This window comes from Branchiostoma belcheri, unplaced genomic scaffold (assembly GCF_001625305.1).
Source record: "Branchiostoma belcheri isolate BF01 breed outbred unplaced genomic scaffold, Haploidv18h27 scaffold55, whole genome shotgun sequence".
Classification (NCBI taxonomy): Eukaryota; Metazoa; Chordata; class Leptocardii; order Amphioxiformes; family Branchiostomatidae; genus Branchiostoma; species Branchiostoma belcheri.
In genome coordinates, this window is record NW_017804187.1 from 1605502 (window position 1) to 1625798 (window position 20297).

Below are 20297 nucleotides of genomic sequence, written 5' to 3' on the forward strand. Positions count from 1 at the left end.
ACCAGAGGGGGGTACGGTGTAGGGTTATAACGGCAGGGGGTCGGGTGTGGATGTGGTGGGTGGTGTAGATGGGGAGGGACTGAGGGGTAGGGGGTGGTGCGGTAGGAAGGCCGTGTGGTGGCAGGCATGGTGTTGATGCTGGTAGGCGCCATGGTGCCTGTGGAGTAAGTCACCATGGGGAAACGTGGGAAGGTGTACTGGTAATACCCCGGGTGGGGGGGCATGGGGTGGGCAGGGTCGTAGATTTGGGTTTGGGGGATGGGGTGGGGCTGGGGGGTTAGGGAGGTGGGGTTAATAGGGCTGGAGGTGGCACAGGGTGGGGGGACAGCGTGGGGGATGTACTCGTAGATCTGGGGGTAGGGGTGGATGTGGTTGGGGGGGAGGGGGAGGGTTGGAAAGGGGGGTAGGGGTGGGGCTCGAGGGGGGCGACAACGCCGTTGGCTTGGACGGTGCTGTAGAGGATGTAAGAGGAGCAGTTAGTGAGGCAATATATGTAACATGTTTCATGTAACACACGTTTTGTTTATGTATACCTTTGAGTACTTATTGCTCACAACTCTTTGTTATTTATGTTGAACTTTGATTTAAGTTTACAGAGGATTCCGCATATTTATATCTGTATAGCCCATTTGTCAGCGCATTCTATACAGTTACCCGGCCTATACGATAGGCCGGAATAGCACTAATGGCGTCCCAAAGGGGAGGGGAGGGGAGAGGGGTATAGCAACGAGCATGATTACACTAAGACAAATAACGCACTCACGATCTCGTATGCCACAACTTTATTCCGAAAAATGTATTCATGGTACAGTACAGCTGCAATGCAATGTGAAACAGTCAGAATTGCCCTGACTGTTTCACATTGTGACGTCGGCTTAGTAAAAGACTTGGTTGTGTAAAAAGAGTCTCTTTACTCTGTATCTTATTACCTGGATGTCTAACCTTCACTGACGTACCAGACAATGAACCAGTGTTGTCTTTTTTTTGCCTTCTGTTTCTGACATTGTGTACGTATTTTTAATATAAAGGATTCTATTGATGCACACGACTGAAAGTTTATCTTATAACCTTCACCGACGTACCTGTAGGGGATAATTTCGACGGTTGGCGGGGGAACGTCGGGAGGGGTGCGGGACGTCTCCGGGTCGGAGGTCGCCTGTTCCACGTTGGGGTTCTGGGGGTTGTTCCGGTTGGCCCCGGTGTTGAGCGACTTCTCGTACAACCAGAACCACTGGCGCGCAACCTCAAACAGGACCTGCGAGATGCAAACAAAAAACAACAACATTATTATAGAATACATGGAATAATTTTCTATACAATAATAACTACTATCTTATATGTATGTGGACAGCACTAGTAAAGAGTACCTAGGTGTATTAGTAGTAGTATCCAGTCTTTGATAATGGCACAAGCCAAATGTTGACATGTTTACACTGGAACTACAGACATACAAACACATCGAAAACAAAACCTGCATGCATGGAAGCAACAAACAAGCAAACAAGAAAACAAACCTCTGCTATATATCTGTTAATGTTCAAGTGCACAAAGGCTCCAAGAAGAGTAGATTGCTGACTTAAAATATGCAAACCTTTGCTATATTATTTGTAAATGTTTAAGTGTATGTGGGCTCCAAGAAGGGAATACCTCAATGGAAAATGCTACTGAAGAGCCAATGAAGCAAACTTCTTCTACGTATTCTGTTAATGTTCAAGTGTACAAAGGCTCCAAGAAGAGTAGATTGCTGATTTAAAATGCTACAGTAACTGGAGAGCCAAACCAAGGAACAAACAAACTTCTACCATTATTCTGTAGATGTACAAGGGCTCCAGGAAAATTAAACTGTGAATGGAAAATGCTATTCAAGAGACAAATAAACAAACAAACAAACAGACCTCTGCGGGCACCCCGCCGCCCTTCGCTGCCCGCTCCACGGCCAGACATCCCTTCTCCAGCATCTCGAAGTTCATCTCCTTACACTGGACCAGCGCCCGCTGGATCTCGTTAGGGTTCAGGGCGTGGGCGTGGGGCAGGACGGACAGGGCCAGCTGGGCTGCAGCCTGGGGAGGGAAACATCTTTACTGACAGAAAAAAGTACTGCAACTTTCTACTAGTACAGCAATCTTCTACAATATTATCATCATAATGACAGACATGAGCGTGGGGCAGGACAGACAGGGCCAGCTGGGCTGCAGCCTGGGAGAGACGGCGTGGGAGAAATTTTAAATAACCTTTTCTTTGCAAACATGTGGTGTTGGTGGCACAACCGTTAGACTCTTACTGTCAATGGGTCCCAAGTTCGAAACTCACCATGTCCCAACGTCGTGCCCTTGAGAGCACTTTACACGACTTCCCTCCCTGTATGGTGGAGCGATGCCCATCAAGTCTCTTACGCTAATTTGTAAAAATGTGTGCCAAAAACACACTACGGATTTGATGTGCCAATGTGCCAACATCTGCACATTTGCCACCAAGAGTGGTAAAATATTTTTTCTTCGCAAAACCAAGCCTGAAGGCTAATTGTACTGTGTACAGTGTCAAAGTAAATGTAAAGTAATACAGTACATACAACTACTGTCTGGTCAACTACACATGTACAAGGTCAACTACACATGTCACTGACTAATGAAAAATCTAATGCATATTTCATCAAAAGAGGATGATATGCACCCAGTCTCTTGGAGCCCTGAGCCTACTGTACCCACCTGGACCATGTTGTGGTCTCTGGCACGAGAGGCGCGGTCAGCGAGCGATGCGACCTCAGGTGGGGTCAGGTGCCCCTCCCACTGTTCTACCAGCAGGCTGATGGCAGCACTGCCGATCTCCATCGCTTGCCCTACGAAACACGGGCAACAACATTATTAACAACTGTTTAAAGCATCCTACAGGGGAAACATATACTAGGTATAATCTCAGCAATACTCTTAATACTGCTCATTCAGCAGCACTGCCGATCTCCATGCCTTGGCCTACAAAACATGGGTAAAAACATTGTTAACAACTGTTAAAGGCATCCTACAGGGTACAGGCAAGGACAACTCCTCATACTTTGTACCATACCAGCTCAGAAAAGAACAAGAAATAGCCAGAGTTTAATCAACCAAGGATTGAGGTGTTCAAATACTCATTCTTTTCTAGAACTATCGCAGAGTGGAACTCACTGTCACCAAGTACAGTAGGGGCTTTATCATTAGATAGCTTTAAACACTGTTTAAAATTAGATGTTCAAGGGTTAGGTGTAACAAGTCGATTGGTATAATGTAGCCAGCTGCGGCTGTGCCGCGTGCCTGCAAAGTTGTGAAGAGATCTTTTTTTTACTTTTTACACGCTTATTCAGTCGATGTTCTGTCACCTTCCTAAGGGCAATTCTAACTAGTTCACATTGCGTAATGCTATAATAGTTGTAATACTGTTTAGTGTTGCAGTAAAACTGTTCCCTGCAATCATATAGATATGTATGCAGGAGTAAAACCCAGCCTACCTGTGATCCATGAGACATGTGAGGAGTATGTTCTGGACAGCCAGTTAGGAGACACACAGTTGTGGAGGCCCAGGGCGTACAGGCCGATCTCAAACGCACACATGTGCAGCGCACGGTGGGGACCCTGGGACAGAAAGACAACGTTAGGTCAGCATAAAACAAAGCCTCACTACAATTATTTTTATTTTTATTCTTCTTCTCAAATTTAAAAACAAAATCTTGGATTGCTGGATGATTCTATGATCCAAACAATGTTTCCCTTGCAACTGATTTTTTGTATCACAGTTCTTCGCTGATTCAAATGTGAAGATACTTTTTCAAAACTTAACACACATGCTGGAATCCCTACATTTCAACTTGCTTCACAAGAAATGTGAAAGAATTCTTTATACATTCAGCTGACACAAATCCCACAGTGATAAAGCATCCTGAGCTTCTATAGGCAGTTCTGAGAATGGGAATGGTTCTCTCCAAGTTAGAGGTATGGCCACAAGCTAGAGGGTGTGCATGGGGGGATCCCTACCTGCTGTCCTGACGATGCTGAAGGCTGTGTGAAGAGAGATGTACTGCTGTTTCCCCCAGCCTTGGTCAGCACAGTCTTGGCCAGCTCGAACATGTAGTGTGCCGATGCCTCGCTGGGGTGGTTAGGGATAGTGGGGACTGCTGTCTCATGTCTCCCCTTCTTACCCCTCCTGATGGCACTGTAGATGAAAAAGGAAAATATACAACAAGCAAACATTAGGAAAAAAATTAGGCTCAAAATACTGGGTGCATGTGCACCTTGGTGCACCCAAAATTGGAGTTGTGGTTCTAATTTTTTTTATGTGGGTACCCTGGTACACCCAAATATTTTTGAAGGTTTATATATTAAATGTACATGTACTTAGCATACATTTAATATAGTATCTAGTATTAGTAGACCTTATGGAATAACTGTACTGTCATTAAAGTTAAGTAAACATATTTTGTCACTAGCTGTTTGTGATCTTCAAACTTCAACTTTGTTTATTCAATATTAACATGCAGAGTCTGACATGACAAGACTGAAACATTCCCAATTAAGAAAAACTTGATCTCAATGACTTTCAATATTCTAGGAGAGACTAACTACAAAAACTTCACTAACTTCTCAACTCAAGGTTGATTAATTAACTTTACGAGAAGAATTACAAAGAGAAAGAAAAATGAAGGAAACACACATACATGCTCGGGAGTACATACATCTCAATGGGTGGCATTTTGGGCCTGGCCCCCACCCCTCGGTCCCCGGAGCTACTGGAGGCCACCGAGTCACTGGACTTGCCACTGGTGGATCCGCTGTCGCTCCCGGGGCTGGCGTGCTTGCCCCAACCCCCAAGGGGAGGATGCCCCAGGGTGGGGGAGGTGTCGCTGAGCTCGGCGGTTTCAGGGGTGCCTGTTTCACGACCAGGAAGAGCTGTAGAGGGAAAAAGCTTAAACTTTTAGTCTGGATTTGCTGTTAAAAGTTGAGTACATGACTTTAGTTGGGGAGGTAGAAGGTGGTGGAAGGAGAGGGATGGGCTCCGCCTTCCAATACAGTACCCTAGATACATTTGAATAACAACCCACTGCCTCTATAGGCCTCAAAAAGGCTATGGGACTACCTTAACTTTTACCTAAAATGATGGTTAATCCGTCTGCAATTTTCCTTAAAAATCAAAAGTCACAAAATACGCTCCATCTTTAAAAACATGGGACTATTCACTTAGCTATTCACTGTCGCCAAAAATTAAAACATTTGAGTATGAGACGACAGAGAGGACATCCTGGGCCAAAAGTTATGAAACATAGAAGCCTGAATAATTTACAGTGTGAGTTTGCCCTGACCTGCAGTTCTAAACGCCCCGCTAGGTGGCGTCGCAGCAGGACCAACGGCAGCTGCAGTTGTCCCCTCCAAAGGCTCGGCTGTCCCCCCCTGTACCCCGTTGGTTTGGCCCGTTCCAACCCCGGGCTGTTTAGGGCTGGCCGTCCTTTGCTCCCCAGTTGGTGCCTGCTGGGACTCTGCTCCTGCAGGCACTGGTTTGGGGGATGCAGAGGTCACCTCTTTCTTCTTTGGTATTTCCGACTCCTGTGAGAAAGAAGGTGTGTTATAACTTTCAAAAAACTGTGAAAAAAGTAGAACTTTCAAATAACTGTGAAGAAAGAGCCTTCAAGACAATAAAATATGCAAATAATGAGAAAAAGAGCCTTATAAGGGCAAAATCTAACCATGGGAGCTGATTGGCTGGCTGGTCTTGATCCTGGTTGGCTGGAAGGTCGGGAGCCGGCTCCTGGTTGGCTGGGTGGCCTGGATCCTGATTGGCTGGGAGATCTGGAGCCTGATTGGCTACCGGACCTGTGAGCTGGGCTTTGATTGGCCACCCCAGATGGATAGCAGGAGGCAGTCTTACACTGCTGGTTACTGTTCTTGTCCAACAGTTTGTTCAAGATCTGAGGACAGGACAGAAAAATTTTAGTACATATTGGGGTACAACTGAATAACAACAGAACTTGACACTGCCCGATGGCAATGTTTTCTTCATTTTAAAATCTATGGAAGGTTTTAGGTGGTTTGAAAAGAAAAGGGGTATGTGACATGTTTATTTTGTAAAAAGTCCGGAATCGGTTCTTGACTTTTAGGTTTTTTTTTGGACTTGAACCTAAACATTTTTAGAAGGCCAGCGAACTGGTACACAGCACTACACAAAGGCTCAAACAAACAAACCTTTCTAAGCTTGGTCTGATCGTCCTTGTAGTGTAGAAGCATGGCCAGCAGGCCAAATTTGAGTATTTCATGAATAGATAAAGCCTCAAACAAACAAACAAACAAGTAAACAAACCTTTCTAAGCTTGGTCTGATCGTCCTTGTAGTGTAGAAGCATGGCCAGCAGGCCAAATTTGAGTATTTCATGAATAGATAAAGCCTCAAACAAACAAACAAACAAGTAAACAAACCTTTCTAAGCTTGGTCTGATCGTCCTTGTAGTGTAGAAGCATGGCCAGCAGGCCAAATTTGAGTATTTCATGAATAGATAAAGCCTCAAACAAACAAACAAACAAGTAAACAAACCTTTCTAAGCTTGGTCTGATCGTCCTTGTAGTGCAGGAGCATAGCCAGAGCCAACTCTCCGCGCTGCCTCCTAGTGCCTTCACACAGAAGTGCATGCTCAGCCTCGCTCACATTGGCCTTCAGCCCTGGAGAATACCGTAGGAAAAATAATGTAGAAATGTCATTATATCAGTCTGGAAAGAGAAAACAGAAAAAAAGGGCAAGAATGAAGGCATCCTTTGTCTAGCACCAAATGCTATCACAGAGGCCACAAAGTCAACATACAATGTACTAGGCTGGTTGATAATTATACAGTACTTCAAACAATGAATTTTGAACTGCAAATGATAAATGGCAAAACTGTAACAACTAGGATAGTAGACAAGGACTATCCAACTGTTGGAGCCCAAATATGAGCAGTTTGGGTTTAATTCAGAACCTGAATGGTACAAGCTTGCCCTTTTTTGCAAGTCATTTAAAAATGAAATTGAAGTATCCAATATTCATTGAGAAATTAAATTGGTGTGGCCTTGTGGAAAGGAAAAAAAAATACTTGTCTCCTACCGAGGGCAGTGACAGCAGCCTCGAATCCCATAAGTTCGTCTGTGGGCTGCCGATCCTTTACCTGGATGTTTGGTCGGGAACTCCCGTTACAGTTGTCTGAAAAACACATATCAACTTCAGTGTCTGCCTGCCAAACAGTGATACGCAGATTCTACCCTCACTTAGTTTTGTTATATTCGAACATAATAAATAAAATTGTCAAATCATATTATATCACTCCGTGTTTTACTTATTTTGTAGTTACAAAAATGGGAAAAAGAAACTTTAAGGTAACATTTGGAAAGCAAGTACCCAATGTTTACCTTCACATGGTCTACCCTACTGCTCTGTCTAGTATTCTTACTGAATTTTAAATATACATGGTGACCAGCCCCTCCAACTCTGTCCTGCCACTTGCTACATAATGTCACCCTAAACCACAGGGTGTCAGTTACAGCACCAGTTACCAGTTACCATCTGGTCCAGGTCATTGACTTTATTTGTTTGAAACGGAAGAAGAAGAAGATAAAAAAGAAACAGAGCAAAAACAACATATTTTCCTCCTGCAAAGGTAAACAAACAAAACCGCAGCCTTACTGGGCAGACAGAGAGCATCGAAGATGAAGCTGGCGAGCATGAGCGGGAGCACGGCCTCGCCACGATGGTGGGACTTGCCGCTCCGCAGGTTCTCTGCGCGCTCACGAACCATGTCCATCTCCACTGGACCCAGCGGGATCTTCTTCAGAAGGCCAACCAGCTCTGACTCCTGGTTCGCTAGTTTTACCTACAAAGAAACAAAAATGTACAGTTCTTTCTTAAGTGCCAAATGTGCACTGTGTACATGTAATCATCAGAGCTACAACACTCTTAAACCAGAGGCCTGGTGGTCATCAGACCCCCCCACACACACACACACTTACCAAAAGTGAGTGGTTCAAACCTTACCGTCTGGTCTCAGTTTGACCTACAAGAAAACATGTACAGTTCTTTCTTAAGTAGAAAGAATTATATATGGCTAATTACTTTTGCCTAATGTATTTTATATGTAGACAAGCTAAAAAATTTTTTTAAAAAGGGTCCTGACCTCGAGAGTCTTGCTGCAAGCAGGTAGTCGCGGCATCTCTAATCCGAAGAGCCCGACCTGGAAGGCGAGTGTGTGGCAGTCGGCCTGCTCCAACAGAACGCTGCACAGGAACGCCGCCTTCGCCAGCGTCGTGCTCGCAAACGTGCAGGTCATCCCCGACGGGCAGTGCCGGCTTCTGGGATGGAAAAAATAGAAGATCATCATCATCATCATTGGTACTCTTCATTATGAAGTGCAACTAGGCGATGTTGAGTCTCTTGAACTGTTTGCTGAGAGAAGTTCATATCCTTCTAGATTAGTTTGTTTCAATGAGTTTTATATTATTTCATTTATTTTATTGGTTTAGCTGTACAAAAGACAACTAGGATTGCCCAACTAGTTACAAGACTTCTGGAATATAAAACAAGGATTTCATTAAAAGGTGGCAAGATGTCTTGTAGTTAGGGACTCAGAATCCAAAAGTGCTGGGTTTGGATCTTTGGCCTGCCCCAGTGTTGTGCTTGGGAAAGGCAGTTTACACCTATTTCTTCACTCGACTCAGCTAAAACTGAATATCTAGCTTTGGTTAGGGACATTCTCTCAGATGGGATGCAAAGCCAGAGGTCCCATGTTTGAGGAGAGCCACAGCTCGAGCACGTAAAATATAAAGATCCCATGGCAATTATTGAAAAGAGTAGGGATCTGAGTGGATCAAACCTTATAGTTTGGACATACTCCGGGTAGTAAAGTTGATAGTCAGTCCTTCTATAAATGTTGACTTCTAGAAAAGTAACATTTGCAAAGCAAATGCATAATGTTTACCTTTGGATATGGTCTTCTCTGTTAATTCTTACTCAAACACATTGACATACAATGTATATGGTGACAGGAGTCTAAATCCCTCCTTCTATAAAATTGCAACATTATGTAACCCAACACCAGTTACCATGGTGAGCGACAGTCTGGTACAGGTCATTGACCAGGTTAGAGGTCACTGTTTGGAGAAGAAGAAGAAACTGAGCAAAAACAATATGTTTCCTTCCGTAAACATAAATTAGTGTTTTCCCCTTGCCCTTACCTGCATGTGGAGTGTCCTGATGGAATGGGAGGACTCGCCAGCATCTGCATGGCCAGCTCTTTAGCCAGCTGGCACGCTTCCCGGGTGTAGCCGTGAGCATGGAGGGCCTCCGCCTGGCAGTACAGAATCTACACACACACAGCACAGAATCAGTGAATTAGGGAAGCAAAAACCTGCACAGATGAAGGCTAGACATCCAGGTAATAAGAAACACACAAAAATTGTTACTTGAGCAACCTTTCAAAACCTAACCAGTTGCTTGAGTACCAATTTCCTTGTGTTCTCCAACTGAAAGAATTACTTTCAAATTTTCAACCGATTCACTCAGTCTTTCTCAGTTTTCCGGCCCAATTGCTGTTCTGAGTCCAAAAGAGTAAAGGACATTGATGCCATTGATAGTCAGGGCGTACTTCTCTTAAGGAGCAAGCTCTATAAAGGTTTAAAACTTGGCTCCCTGATTGTGGTAACTCTAATTCAAGTCTACAAGCTAAACTGTCATAGGTGGCCATATGGCAATTTGGGAGGTATGTGTTATCTCAGACAATAGCTACTCACCTCCAGTGGGTCATCTATAAACTTGAGCCCAGCAAAGTAGTTGTCTCCCTGTTCCTTGGGCGGTTTGGGCTTCCTTGGGGTGAGAGCACTGGTATCATAATAATACATCTGGTACTCGTCTGGACCGATCCCCTGCTCTCTAGCACTGCCAATCACATGGTTACCATGGCTACTGGAGTCATTCATCCAATCAGAATCCACCTCGTCTGACGGAGAGCTGCTGGCGTTGTTCGAAAGGTCTGAGTCGGATTTTAGCGGTTTCTGTTTCGGTTTTCTCCGCACTGTTCTTTGGGGGGATTTGTCGGGCGACTTGGTGAGTTTCGCCTGCAGCTTTGATTTGCTAGTCCTAGCCGAATCCGCGGGCTGCAAATCGGAGCTGCTGTCAGTCTCGTCTGAAACGCAACTCGAATCAGCGGGCGGCAAATGTGGAGTCCTGTTTACACCTGAGGATGACGGAACATGATCAAAATCGCTACTACTATCCACAGCTTCTGAATGCGAGGGCGCCAACGCGGGGCCGGCTTCAGTCCCGGCTACGTCAGCTCCTGAAATTGATACCTGAGATTTCACCGTTGCCATGGCAACACCCACCTCCTCCGCCTCCGTAGTCCCTGATTTGGAAGCCGACGATTCGTCCTGAGGCGGGAGGTCACTCTCCTCAAGGTCGAGCGAGTCGTCCCCGTCCTGGAGTTCGGAAAACGACGTGTCCAAGGTCGGAACGCCTTCGTCGACGGCCTCGTCCGCACTAACTCTCCTCTCCTGCCTTCTCTCGTTCTCCTGCGCTCGGTGTGAGTCCTTCTGACCGCTAACCGTAGCGTCCATACTACCGGCCTGCGCGCCGGCTCCTCCCTGCTGACGGAACGCGCACTCCGCGAGCTGCGCGCTCATCGACACGAAGACGCCCATGTCCTCGTTCGGGATTCCTGCCGAACGTTTCTCCCGGTCGCGCAGCGTCACGTCCAGGTGAGGAACGTTCTCCAGCGGGAAATCCTCCCAGCCGACCTGACAAGGAACAGGAATCAGAAATGAACAAAGGTTTAAACACACAAATGACAAACAAATCTACATTATACTATCATGAAAGGTCATCTGTGTTCACTTGGTAGTTACATGTTTGAAGTTAAAACTTTTGTTCCAACACAAAAAATTCTCTCACCTAGAGCTTTCGACCAATCACTCTAGTCTAGGTGAGAGAATTTTTTTGTGTTGGAACAAAAGTTTTAACTTCAAACAAACAAATCTACATTATGATTTGATAATTTTGGTCCAGACCAAAACAGATCTTGAGATATTTGACTCTAAAATCATTAGGTTTCACTCACCTGGTCATTTTGGACTCTCCATTTTAGTCATTTTGATTCACTGGCATGATGTTTAAAATCCTGAATTTTGCCCGCTACAGACATAACATTTGAAAACTACAGATGGGATATTATATGTGCAAATACGACCTTGTATGAGACGTTCTGTTGAAGTGCTATGCACAATACACATTACAGGTTTCGTACAGGTGCAGTACGTTCTGCCAACATGCTTTTCAGAAAGAACTTAAGGAATGAACAAATAAACAAACAAACCTGGCAGGCTTCGATGGCGGGCTTGAAGCCCGGGAAGACTTCGATGTCGAAGGGCGTGATGGCGTTGTTCCCGCCGCGGCTCTTCCGCGCCTTGTCGACCACGAACACGTGCCACTGCTTCAGCTGGTGCTCCATCTCCCACCTGCAGGGGGGAAAGGTCGTGACATTTGAACCTTGAACCCTAACCCTAGGCTGTGACACACATTCAATCTCTCGCTGTCAGGGCTTAACCTAAACCTTAACCTAATGCTACCCTAACCCTTACCCTAACCATACCCCTAACCCTAACCCTAACCCTTACCCTAACCATACCCCTAACCTAATCCTAACCCTAACCCCTACCCTAACCCTAACCCTTACCCTAACCCTAACCCTAACCCTACCCTAACCCTAACCCTAACCCTATCCCTACCCCTACCCCTAACCCTATCCCTAACCCTAACCCTAACCCTAAACCTAACCCTAACCCTCACCTGTCGAAGGCCTTGAGTGCAGGGTTCAGCACAGCCAGTCTCCAGAGCACCACTAGTTCGTCACACAGCCCTGCCGCGCCGTGCTGGGAGATGTTGGCACTGCTGTTGTTGCTGGTGGCGCGGTTACTGTGGGTCGAGCCGTGCGCCTCTGTCGTCCGTGTGTTGAACCACCAGATCACAATCTATGGCAGAGTCAGATACACTTTTTAAGCAATGAAATGAATCAATTAATTTTTATTTGAATAACTCGCGGACAGAAGCATTGTTTTTTCTTAACAAGTTTGAGGAAGGTGCTACAAACGATTCAACATATAAAAGATTACACTTAAGTCAATAATTGGGTGCAATCAAATACGTCCAAATACACAACTTTCAGCAACGCAATCATCCTCAACACAGGAGAAGCTACCAATGCAATGTTGCTTCGTTACAGCTCGCATTAACAGCCAAGCACACCGGGTCACCTCGAGTCTATGCTTCTTGATTTGTGTATTGGGTTCTTTTACATGCAGAGGTTTCGCACGGGTTTCCCTGAAGCTCCCTCATACAAGCTTTACATCACCGTATGAAATTCAAAACTTTTAATTACTGAAAATACCTGATCACAGCCTATACACTCCTCAGTGAGGATCTCCAGCAGTGGGATAGCGTTGCTGTCCCGGCGGCGGAACATCTCCCTGACGATGGACAGCAGGTTCCACATGCCCTCCGGCTCCCGGCCGCGCAACGGGCGGAGAAGGTTGGACCACTCCGCTGCAGCGGGGGGAGCCGTGGTCGACAGGTACAGCGAGTTTACATCACTGCAACAAACAAACAAACAATGAACACTGGTCACTTTAACAGTCACGTCAAGTTGGAAAGTCACTTTCCAAATTGAGGCCTGAATTCCCAGACTTTAAAAAGTCCCAATTCATTGCAGTGTTGGCAGTTAAAGTTGAGTCTTTATTTCATAATAACAATGTTCGCAACAGATGTTCGCATGCCCCCAGACTCAATAGCATGAGTCGCCCTAACATGGCTACCGACAGGAAAAGAAATAGAGGGCGTTCAAAAGAGACGTGGAGGAGAACAATAATAAATATTAGAGGGACCTAAAAGAGAGGGGGCTGACTCTGGACACAGCCCCGGACACAGCTGCAGATAGGGCCAGATGGAAATCCTTCCTGTTGCCACAAGAACCACTAGGTTCAGAAAAGGATTGAGTGAGTGAGTGAGTGAGTGAGTGAGTGAGTGAGTGAGTGAGTGAGTGAGTGAGTGAGTGAGTGAGTGAGTGAGTGAGAGAGTGAGTGAGTGAGTGAGTGAGTGAGTGAGTGAGTGAGTGAGTGAGTGAGTGAGTGAGTGAGTGAGTGAGTGAGAGTGTGAGTGAGTGAGTGAGTGAGTGAGTGAGTGAGTGAGTGAGTGAGTGAGTGAGTGAGTGAGTGAGTGAGTGAGTGAGTGAGTGAGTGTACCAACACAGATCAACTTTCATGCCAAACACAAACCTGAAGACAATAGGAGCGGGCCCACAGAAGCGTATCAGCATCTTCTTGATGTTCTCATGTGAATTTCTCACCTGAAGATGAGAATTTCTCGACTGAACATCAGAATTTGCACCTGAAAATCAGAGTTCTCACCTGAAGACGATAGGAGCGGGTCCACAGAATCGGATGAGCATCTTCTTGATGTTCTCGTGGAGCGTCTGTTCCTCCTCACTAACAAACAAACAAACAAACAAACCCACAAACCTGAAGACGATCGGAGCAGGTCCACAGAATCGTATCAGCATCTTCTTGATGTTCTCGTGGAGCGTCTGTTCGTCCAGGAACCATGTCGGCAGGTCGTTAGCGGAGGGTCCGGCCGTTGGGTCCGGAGCGCCGCAGACCGTGTTGATCGCCGTCTCCTGGGACGACAGGAGCTCGTCCAGCAGACGCTGCGCGGTGGGGAGGATCTGCATGGGGGGGGCCACGTTCAGAGTCAAAATCAGGAAGTACACCAAAATAAATGTCTGTTGAAAGTTAAACAGTGATCCATCAGTGGACATTTATTTCGCTATCATGAAAGTTCATTTGTGTTGGTAGTAAAACTTTTGATCCAACACAAAGAATTGCCTCCTCTAGAGCTTTTGACCGGTCACCCTAGATCTGGTCTTCCTCAGTAGACTGACCCAGTGAGGCTTGTCACATGGCTTCTATTTAGTGTGACATCAAAACTGGGTCAAAGGTACTAGTATGCGGTAGACAAAGCCACGTGACAAGCCTCACTGGGTCAGCCTACTGAGGAAGACCAGAGTGACTGGTGGAAAGTTCTAGGTGAGAGTACTTCTGTGTGTTGGATCAAATTAAACTTTTAACTACCAACACAGATGAACTTTCGTGATAGTGAAATAAATATCCACTGCTGCTCTGTTTATACTTACTCAAGTACTCAATATATTAATTTTATTATGGTGACCAGCCCTTCCAACTATGTTCTGCCACTTGCTACATAATGAAAGAGGGGTGTTCGTACCTGCTGAGGAAGCTCGCTGATGAGGTACTGAGCAAAACTTCAAGTACTACACCTTTACTACCCCCCATTTCTAGAAATGGAATTGCCCTGCAGTAGATTTTTGTGCAGTAACTTTGGGTGATACCACTGCCCCAGAGGGGTGTTCGATTCATACCTGCTGAGGAAGCTCGCTGATGAGGTACTGAGCAAACTTCTGCAGCTGGTCTCTATGGAGACGGGAGAGAGACTCTGACACAGGAGCCCGCAGGCACACTGCACCCGCCTGTAGCAACAAAACAAAACAAGGATCATTGGGCTGTTTTCTGAAAGGATATCAAGTGCTTAAAGGGGTAGGGCAGTGAGAAAATAAGTAGGCTTAGCTTAAGATCTTTCTGTAGTCAAGATCAAACACTGTACATTGTATTCTCAATAAATGTATGTGATAAAAGATTAAACACGTTTGAGAAATGGGATTCTTTACTATGTTCTACTAAGGAAATACAAAAATTGGTCTGTTATTGTATTTCTCTCGGTAAGACAAAACAAGAAACAAGTATTGTCCTGAATACCATTCTAAGAAATGTTTTTGTATTTCACATCTAGAATGAGGAAGGAAAATTTTTGCTGTGCACGTACATTATGTATCCTGAAGAGACACAGTGAGACGACGTGAGCGCACCACTTGGCTGTGCTGTTACAGGTGCAGCTGCACGCTGTGATTCGCCGACGGTCAAACACCACCGCTACGTTAAACGAACCCTTGGGCTGCGGCAGGCCTTGTGGGGGCACCACCGTCGCACTTAGGTGGAAACCTGGAAAACAATCCGCACGTGGTTTTGGAAAGGGTCAAAATCATATCCAGTTGCTTGAGTAACTGTGTTTTGGCCTATAGAGGTCCTGTGTTTGAAGAGGGCCACATCTCGAGATCCCACCATACTTGTCCTATTAATTGTGGTAAAAATCTTGATTAAGATATCTTTTAAAAAATCAATTTTTTTACCTAGTATCTACAGTTCCTACTTCAATGCTCTTACTAACATTTAAATGTAAAGGTAGCTTGACATATTTAGCTTCATTTTATTTTCAACCCACAGGACAGAGGCAAGTGGCAGGCTGCCATCAAGCCTCAGCATCAGTGTGCAAGCATGTCTAACCCTCAGAAGTCGGGAAACATCAGACGCTAAACCAGATAGTGAGTGATGTGTTCTCACCTATCTGTAGCGCCTCCTTGACTGCCCTGGCCTTGAGCAGGTGCTCCCCCTTCTGGAACTCATCGGCACTGCCGTTAGCCAGACACGAGTACAGCCTATGTGGAGAAAAAACATTATAAAAACCTTAAAATTTGGTTGCATCATAAAGAAGCTTTAAGTTAGCTATATTTTTCTATTCTTACTTTTTCTCTGTAAAACTGTAAGCTTACATGCACCCTTCAAAAATATGTTGTACCTGCTTTGTTCCCTCTCTCATTCCCTTTCTATTTCCATCTCCTTTTTCTCTTCTTGCTTCCCTCCACCCCTCCCTCTCTCTCATTCATTCACCCTCCCTCCCTCTCACTCACTCACACATTCACTCACCTACTCTCACTCACTCACTCACTCACTCACTCACTCACTCATTCCCTCCCCTTCTCCCTCACCCCCCCCCCACCTGATATCCTCTTCATTCTCCGGGAAGCTCCAGAAAGCGATGCGGAGCTGCAGCTGTTCAGGAACCGGCGGGTAAACTCTCTCCACCACCTCAAATGGAATGTGCTGTGCCACCTGCCTCGCAGATAGCTCAACCAGGGGAACCACTGGGCCTTCTGTGGGTCGGCATAAGGAAAAATGGGCTTTAGTTTAGGTGCATTCATTTGAAGACACACTCACAAGATTCTTTTGTCAAAAGCTTTGAGAGCAAATTGGACATTTCATATTACCGGGAAGTCTGAATGTATCAGAAATATATTGTAGTTGATCTTGAGGGAAATACCTGTATACCTGTAAATTGTACTACTGTAACATTTGTACAAATTGTAGTCAAATGGTCAAACAGTGACAACCATGAATACATAGATAGAGTTATCCATATAGATATGAAACACCCTTATATAATAGTATACATACATACAAAGCTAACACCATCCCAGCTGCTGATCATGATTTTTGAAGTAAACTGTTTAACATCTAACATCACTTTGACACAGCAAAACACATATGCCATGACAGCATCCCAGTCCCTAACTCACACCAGACTGACATATATGCAGCTCAGACCTTACCACATATTCTAGATCTGCCCACCATATAGGAAACACACTGAGTCTACATATCCCCACACAGACACACGGCCATGCTGTATATTTAGTCTGTATGCCAGTCTGACCCCAGATCACATCCACACTTACATGTACGTATCATACCTCACTGTCATATGATAGCATGGAGCTGCCATGCACTTGGCCCCCCCTCCCCCAAAATGGCAAACTGCAATCTGAGTATTTTCATATGTAGAGTTCAGTATATACGATTATGATTATGATGTTAATCTCCAAGCAGAGGTTTAGGTGGCTGCAAAAGACAGAGCAAAATGGATACAGTCTGGCTAGCTAATGGATAAATCTGATAATGCTTGGCAAATTTGATACTGTCTTTTGCAGCCACCTTAACATCTGCTTGGAGATTATATGATGTCACAGCTAGCAAATGGTACTGGTAGGCAAAAAGTAGGTACTGGAGTGGTATTTGGGTGATTTGCTTTGACCAATAATTTGCATGTGTACAAATAATTGATGAAATTTTTACTGTACTTACATAATTATAATTGCTTCAACCATAAACTTAAAAACACCATCAAAAGTCTCCTTTTCCCCTCCTACCATGAAAATTCAAATATAAATAAATCAATTCACAGTGCTACATATAAAATTATGTTGCACATTTTTATAGCTCAAGAAAAACAATCTAAGACTTGTTTCTACTATTTCTAAATTTATTTTACTAACTCTGCTAAGATCACTGTGAAAATCCAACAGAAACCCTAGTGGGAATTCTAGCTTCCACAAAACCCCTTCCACACCCTCCTGACTTCTTCCCTCAGCTGTAACACGGCGACCCCAAACGACCTCTCAGAAATCAATTCCTGCTCACAAAATGCAATTATAGATAACCTTACCTGGTCCTATTACTAAATAGCCACCATTACTCAATGCTAGGATGCCCCAATGCATGATGCTACTGCTCTAACTGTATGTATTATAACATTTTGCATACACATGTGCATTCATTTGAACAATACAGGACAAAAATGATGTATAATCATATAGAAAGTCATTCAACTGTGTCTGGGACGTTAATTATCTTGATATAATGGTTTCTAAGAAGAATTATAAGTTAAAGACTATAGATCTACCTTAACATGTTCATAAGTTTATGACATACTTGCATGTACATGTAACTGTAAAGCATATTATGAGTTAAACATGACCACTGACTGAGATAAACAATAAAAGAAAACAAAACAGGAAATGCAGCTCTCATATACGGTAAAAAAAAAGCCCCACCCAATTGCAAGTCTGTAGCCTTGAGACAATGTCCTTGTCCCTGTAACAATGTTCCAGGTAAGGCTAACATAAATACACATGTATGTACACAACCTTCAGTCCAGATTATAGTGTCATGTCCTTCCTAATGGAACTACGTTGTGGCACAAGTTTCAGTGTTACCTTGGGCAAAATCACTGTCACCTTGGGCAAAATACAGTTTCCTAGACAAACTACTTTCCTGGACAGACATAATCCAACTGCATTTCACAGGCACGCACAAAGACGATATCTTTGAAATCACATTTAGATTTATAGCATTTGCATGTGTCTTTTTGATTTGATCTAAACTGTCCAGTTTTTCTAGTTTTACAGACACACCTCCACAAGGCCTAGTCCCTGACAAAAGGTTATGGGAGGTTAGGGAGACAGGTCATTGACCTTCCACTTCACAAAGGTCAATGACCTTCCATGACCTATGCCCCTGAGCACTACACCAGCAACCATTATGGGACCTCATTATTACATGGTAATCTGGAAGGTTGGATTGGTCATGTCCCCAAGAGCCAGTTTTTGGGGAGTGGGAGCTGCCCTATTGGTCAAATTTTTCAATTCCTACATGTTTTTTATATCCCTTATTATTTTTTTTATAGTTATGCCATTTTGAAGGTATGGGGAAGGACTAGTACTGTATTGCTGAGAAGATTGTGTGCCTTCTATTCAAGAGCTGCACACTCCAATGACTAACAATCACCAGGTCCTCTTCCTATCTTACCTACCCGAGTGTCAGATTAAACTGAATACAGTAGTCTTGATTTTGAATCATTTTATAGCCAGGGCTTCAAATACCATCTGCATATTACTATATGGTGTGATGTCTACCACAGTAGCACCTGCACCAGTATATGTACACTGGTACACCTTTCATGTACAATGTATGCAGAAAAAGTATTTCAAGCCCATTTTGGTACATGTATGGCCATTTTGTTATATACATGTACCCCTGCTGTATAAAACCATTAATTTACACATAATTACAGGTCAATCACAAACCATTCAGCTGGGGAATCTGCTATCTGGTGCACTGGAAACATACCTGTACAATTGTTAATCTTTGAAGTTTGATATAAGAATATAATTTATGCATGTACAGTACAGATCTCGGGATAAGCATCAAGTCCCGCGGGAGATCCCGCGGGAGTTTGCGGGATCTCCCGCGGGAGTTTGCGGGATCTCCCGCGGGAGTTTGCGGGATCTCCTGCGGGAGTTTGCGGGATCTCCTGCGGGATTTATCGGGATATCCCGCGGTACGAAATCCTCTCCCGCAACCCCGATCTTCGGTGTGAGACTTTAGGTTTCCGAAGGGCCGGCGCCGCTGTTACTTGAAGTTGAACCGCGTTGACTACAGATTTTTACGCAGACAGACGATGCGTGCATGTTTTAGTATGTTTTCAATGCATGCAAATACAGTAGAGCAAATAGTATTTTTAACCAAACATTTCTTTTTTTTTGATATCGAAAATCTGGTGGCTTAATAAGATATAGAACGATAACAAAGTAATACAACCTTACTTGTACAAGTTTGTGTCCGGCCTTGCGACGTGGACGGCTTTATTTTGATGTCACCCGACCCGCGCTATTTCAGATATAATTTTTAAAAAATCTAACGCATCGACGTGCCAAATCGCCACTCGAGTTCTTTATTTTTCTCCTAGATAGGGGAGGTTGACGTATGGAGTTACGGAAGAGAGATTAAACATTGTGTAAAACAAGGGGGCGAAGCATAATTCAAGGGTTCTTTACGCCTCAAACTTTGATACATTTCGTGCGCCACGCAGTGTTCAGGGCCTGCATGGGGGTTAGTGATTACGAATTACGCAAAATTTTCGCTATAAAGTTAAAGTTTCAGAGCTGATTACGACTTTACGCTTTGCGGCTAATGTACTGATACGAATTACGTTGATTTTAGGGAAGGTTGCCTACGGTTTACGAAGACAATGAATTAAAAAACGCCTGATTACGCCTTACGAAAAAGGGCATGCAGACCCCCAGTGTTGGGCCGGGCGTTCCCACGCCGCGTCGCCATAGAAACCGCACGTCGCCAGCAGCGGCGCTGGCAGACTCCCCGGCGCCGCCTGACCACGTGGCGTTCTGGCGCGCCAATCACAGCGCGCAGACGGGGACCCGCCCACCAGCTGGGCCGCGAATTCAAAGAGTTGAGTCAGATGCGCCGCCCCAAAGAAACACCGCCTGACGATTGTTATACGTACGTCGGATTGTAGCTTCTTTTTCCGCCCTGCACGGCCGGCATGCGGCATTGTAATTTTCTTATATCCCAATTTCATCCCAAAACAACGTTTTTCACATGTGAGGAGGCTAGTTCCACGGAGTGTACCGAGTGAATTTCAAGTTTTATGGTCTGAGAACGAATTAATTTGCGTCAAATTTTGCATAAACACGTTTAGTTCGGGTTCTCCCGTGTTTATTTATTTTCGGGT

At 44.7% G+C, this 20297-nt stretch overlaps 1 protein-coding gene across 1 annotated transcript in view; it reads right to left on the reverse strand.

Annotated features, from left to right (window-relative positions):
• Positions 1–20297, reverse strand: part of LOC109481319 (zinc finger SWIM domain-containing protein 8-like) — a 28611-nt gene that overhangs the window by 3235 nt on the left and 5079 nt on the right. Inside the window, exons 3-26 of the mRNA XM_019783851.1 lie at positions 15930–16083; positions 15494–15588; positions 14919–15094; positions 14458–14565; positions 13541–13743; positions 12415–12616; positions 11817–11998; positions 11344–11485; positions 9767–10768; positions 9212–9339; positions 8155–8329; positions 7668–7854; positions 7092–7187; positions 6549–6673; positions 5708–5929; positions 5327–5567; positions 4685–4916; positions 4005–4182; positions 3482–3605; positions 2706–2836; positions 1896–2060; positions 1083–1255; positions 810–816; positions 81–452 (exon numbers count right to left, since the gene is read on the reverse strand). Of these exons, the coding sequence (XP_019639410.1) occupies positions 81–452; positions 810–816; positions 1083–1255; positions 1896–2060; positions 2706–2836; positions 3482–3605; positions 4005–4182; positions 4685–4916; positions 5327–5567; positions 5708–5929; positions 6549–6673; positions 7092–7187; positions 7668–7854; positions 8155–8329; positions 9212–9339; positions 9767–10768; positions 11344–11485; positions 11817–11998; positions 12415–12616; positions 13541–13743; positions 14458–14565; positions 14919–15094; positions 15494–15588; positions 15930–16083 (4820 nt within the window). The remainder of the gene's footprint in view (positions 1–80; positions 453–809; positions 817–1082; positions 1256–1895; positions 2061–2705; positions 2837–3481; positions 3606–4004; positions 4183–4684; positions 4917–5326; positions 5568–5707; positions 5930–6548; positions 6674–7091; positions 7188–7667; positions 7855–8154; positions 8330–9211; positions 9340–9766; positions 10769–11343; positions 11486–11816; positions 11999–12414; positions 12617–13540; positions 13744–14457; positions 14566–14918; positions 15095–15493; positions 15589–15929; positions 16084–20297) is intronic.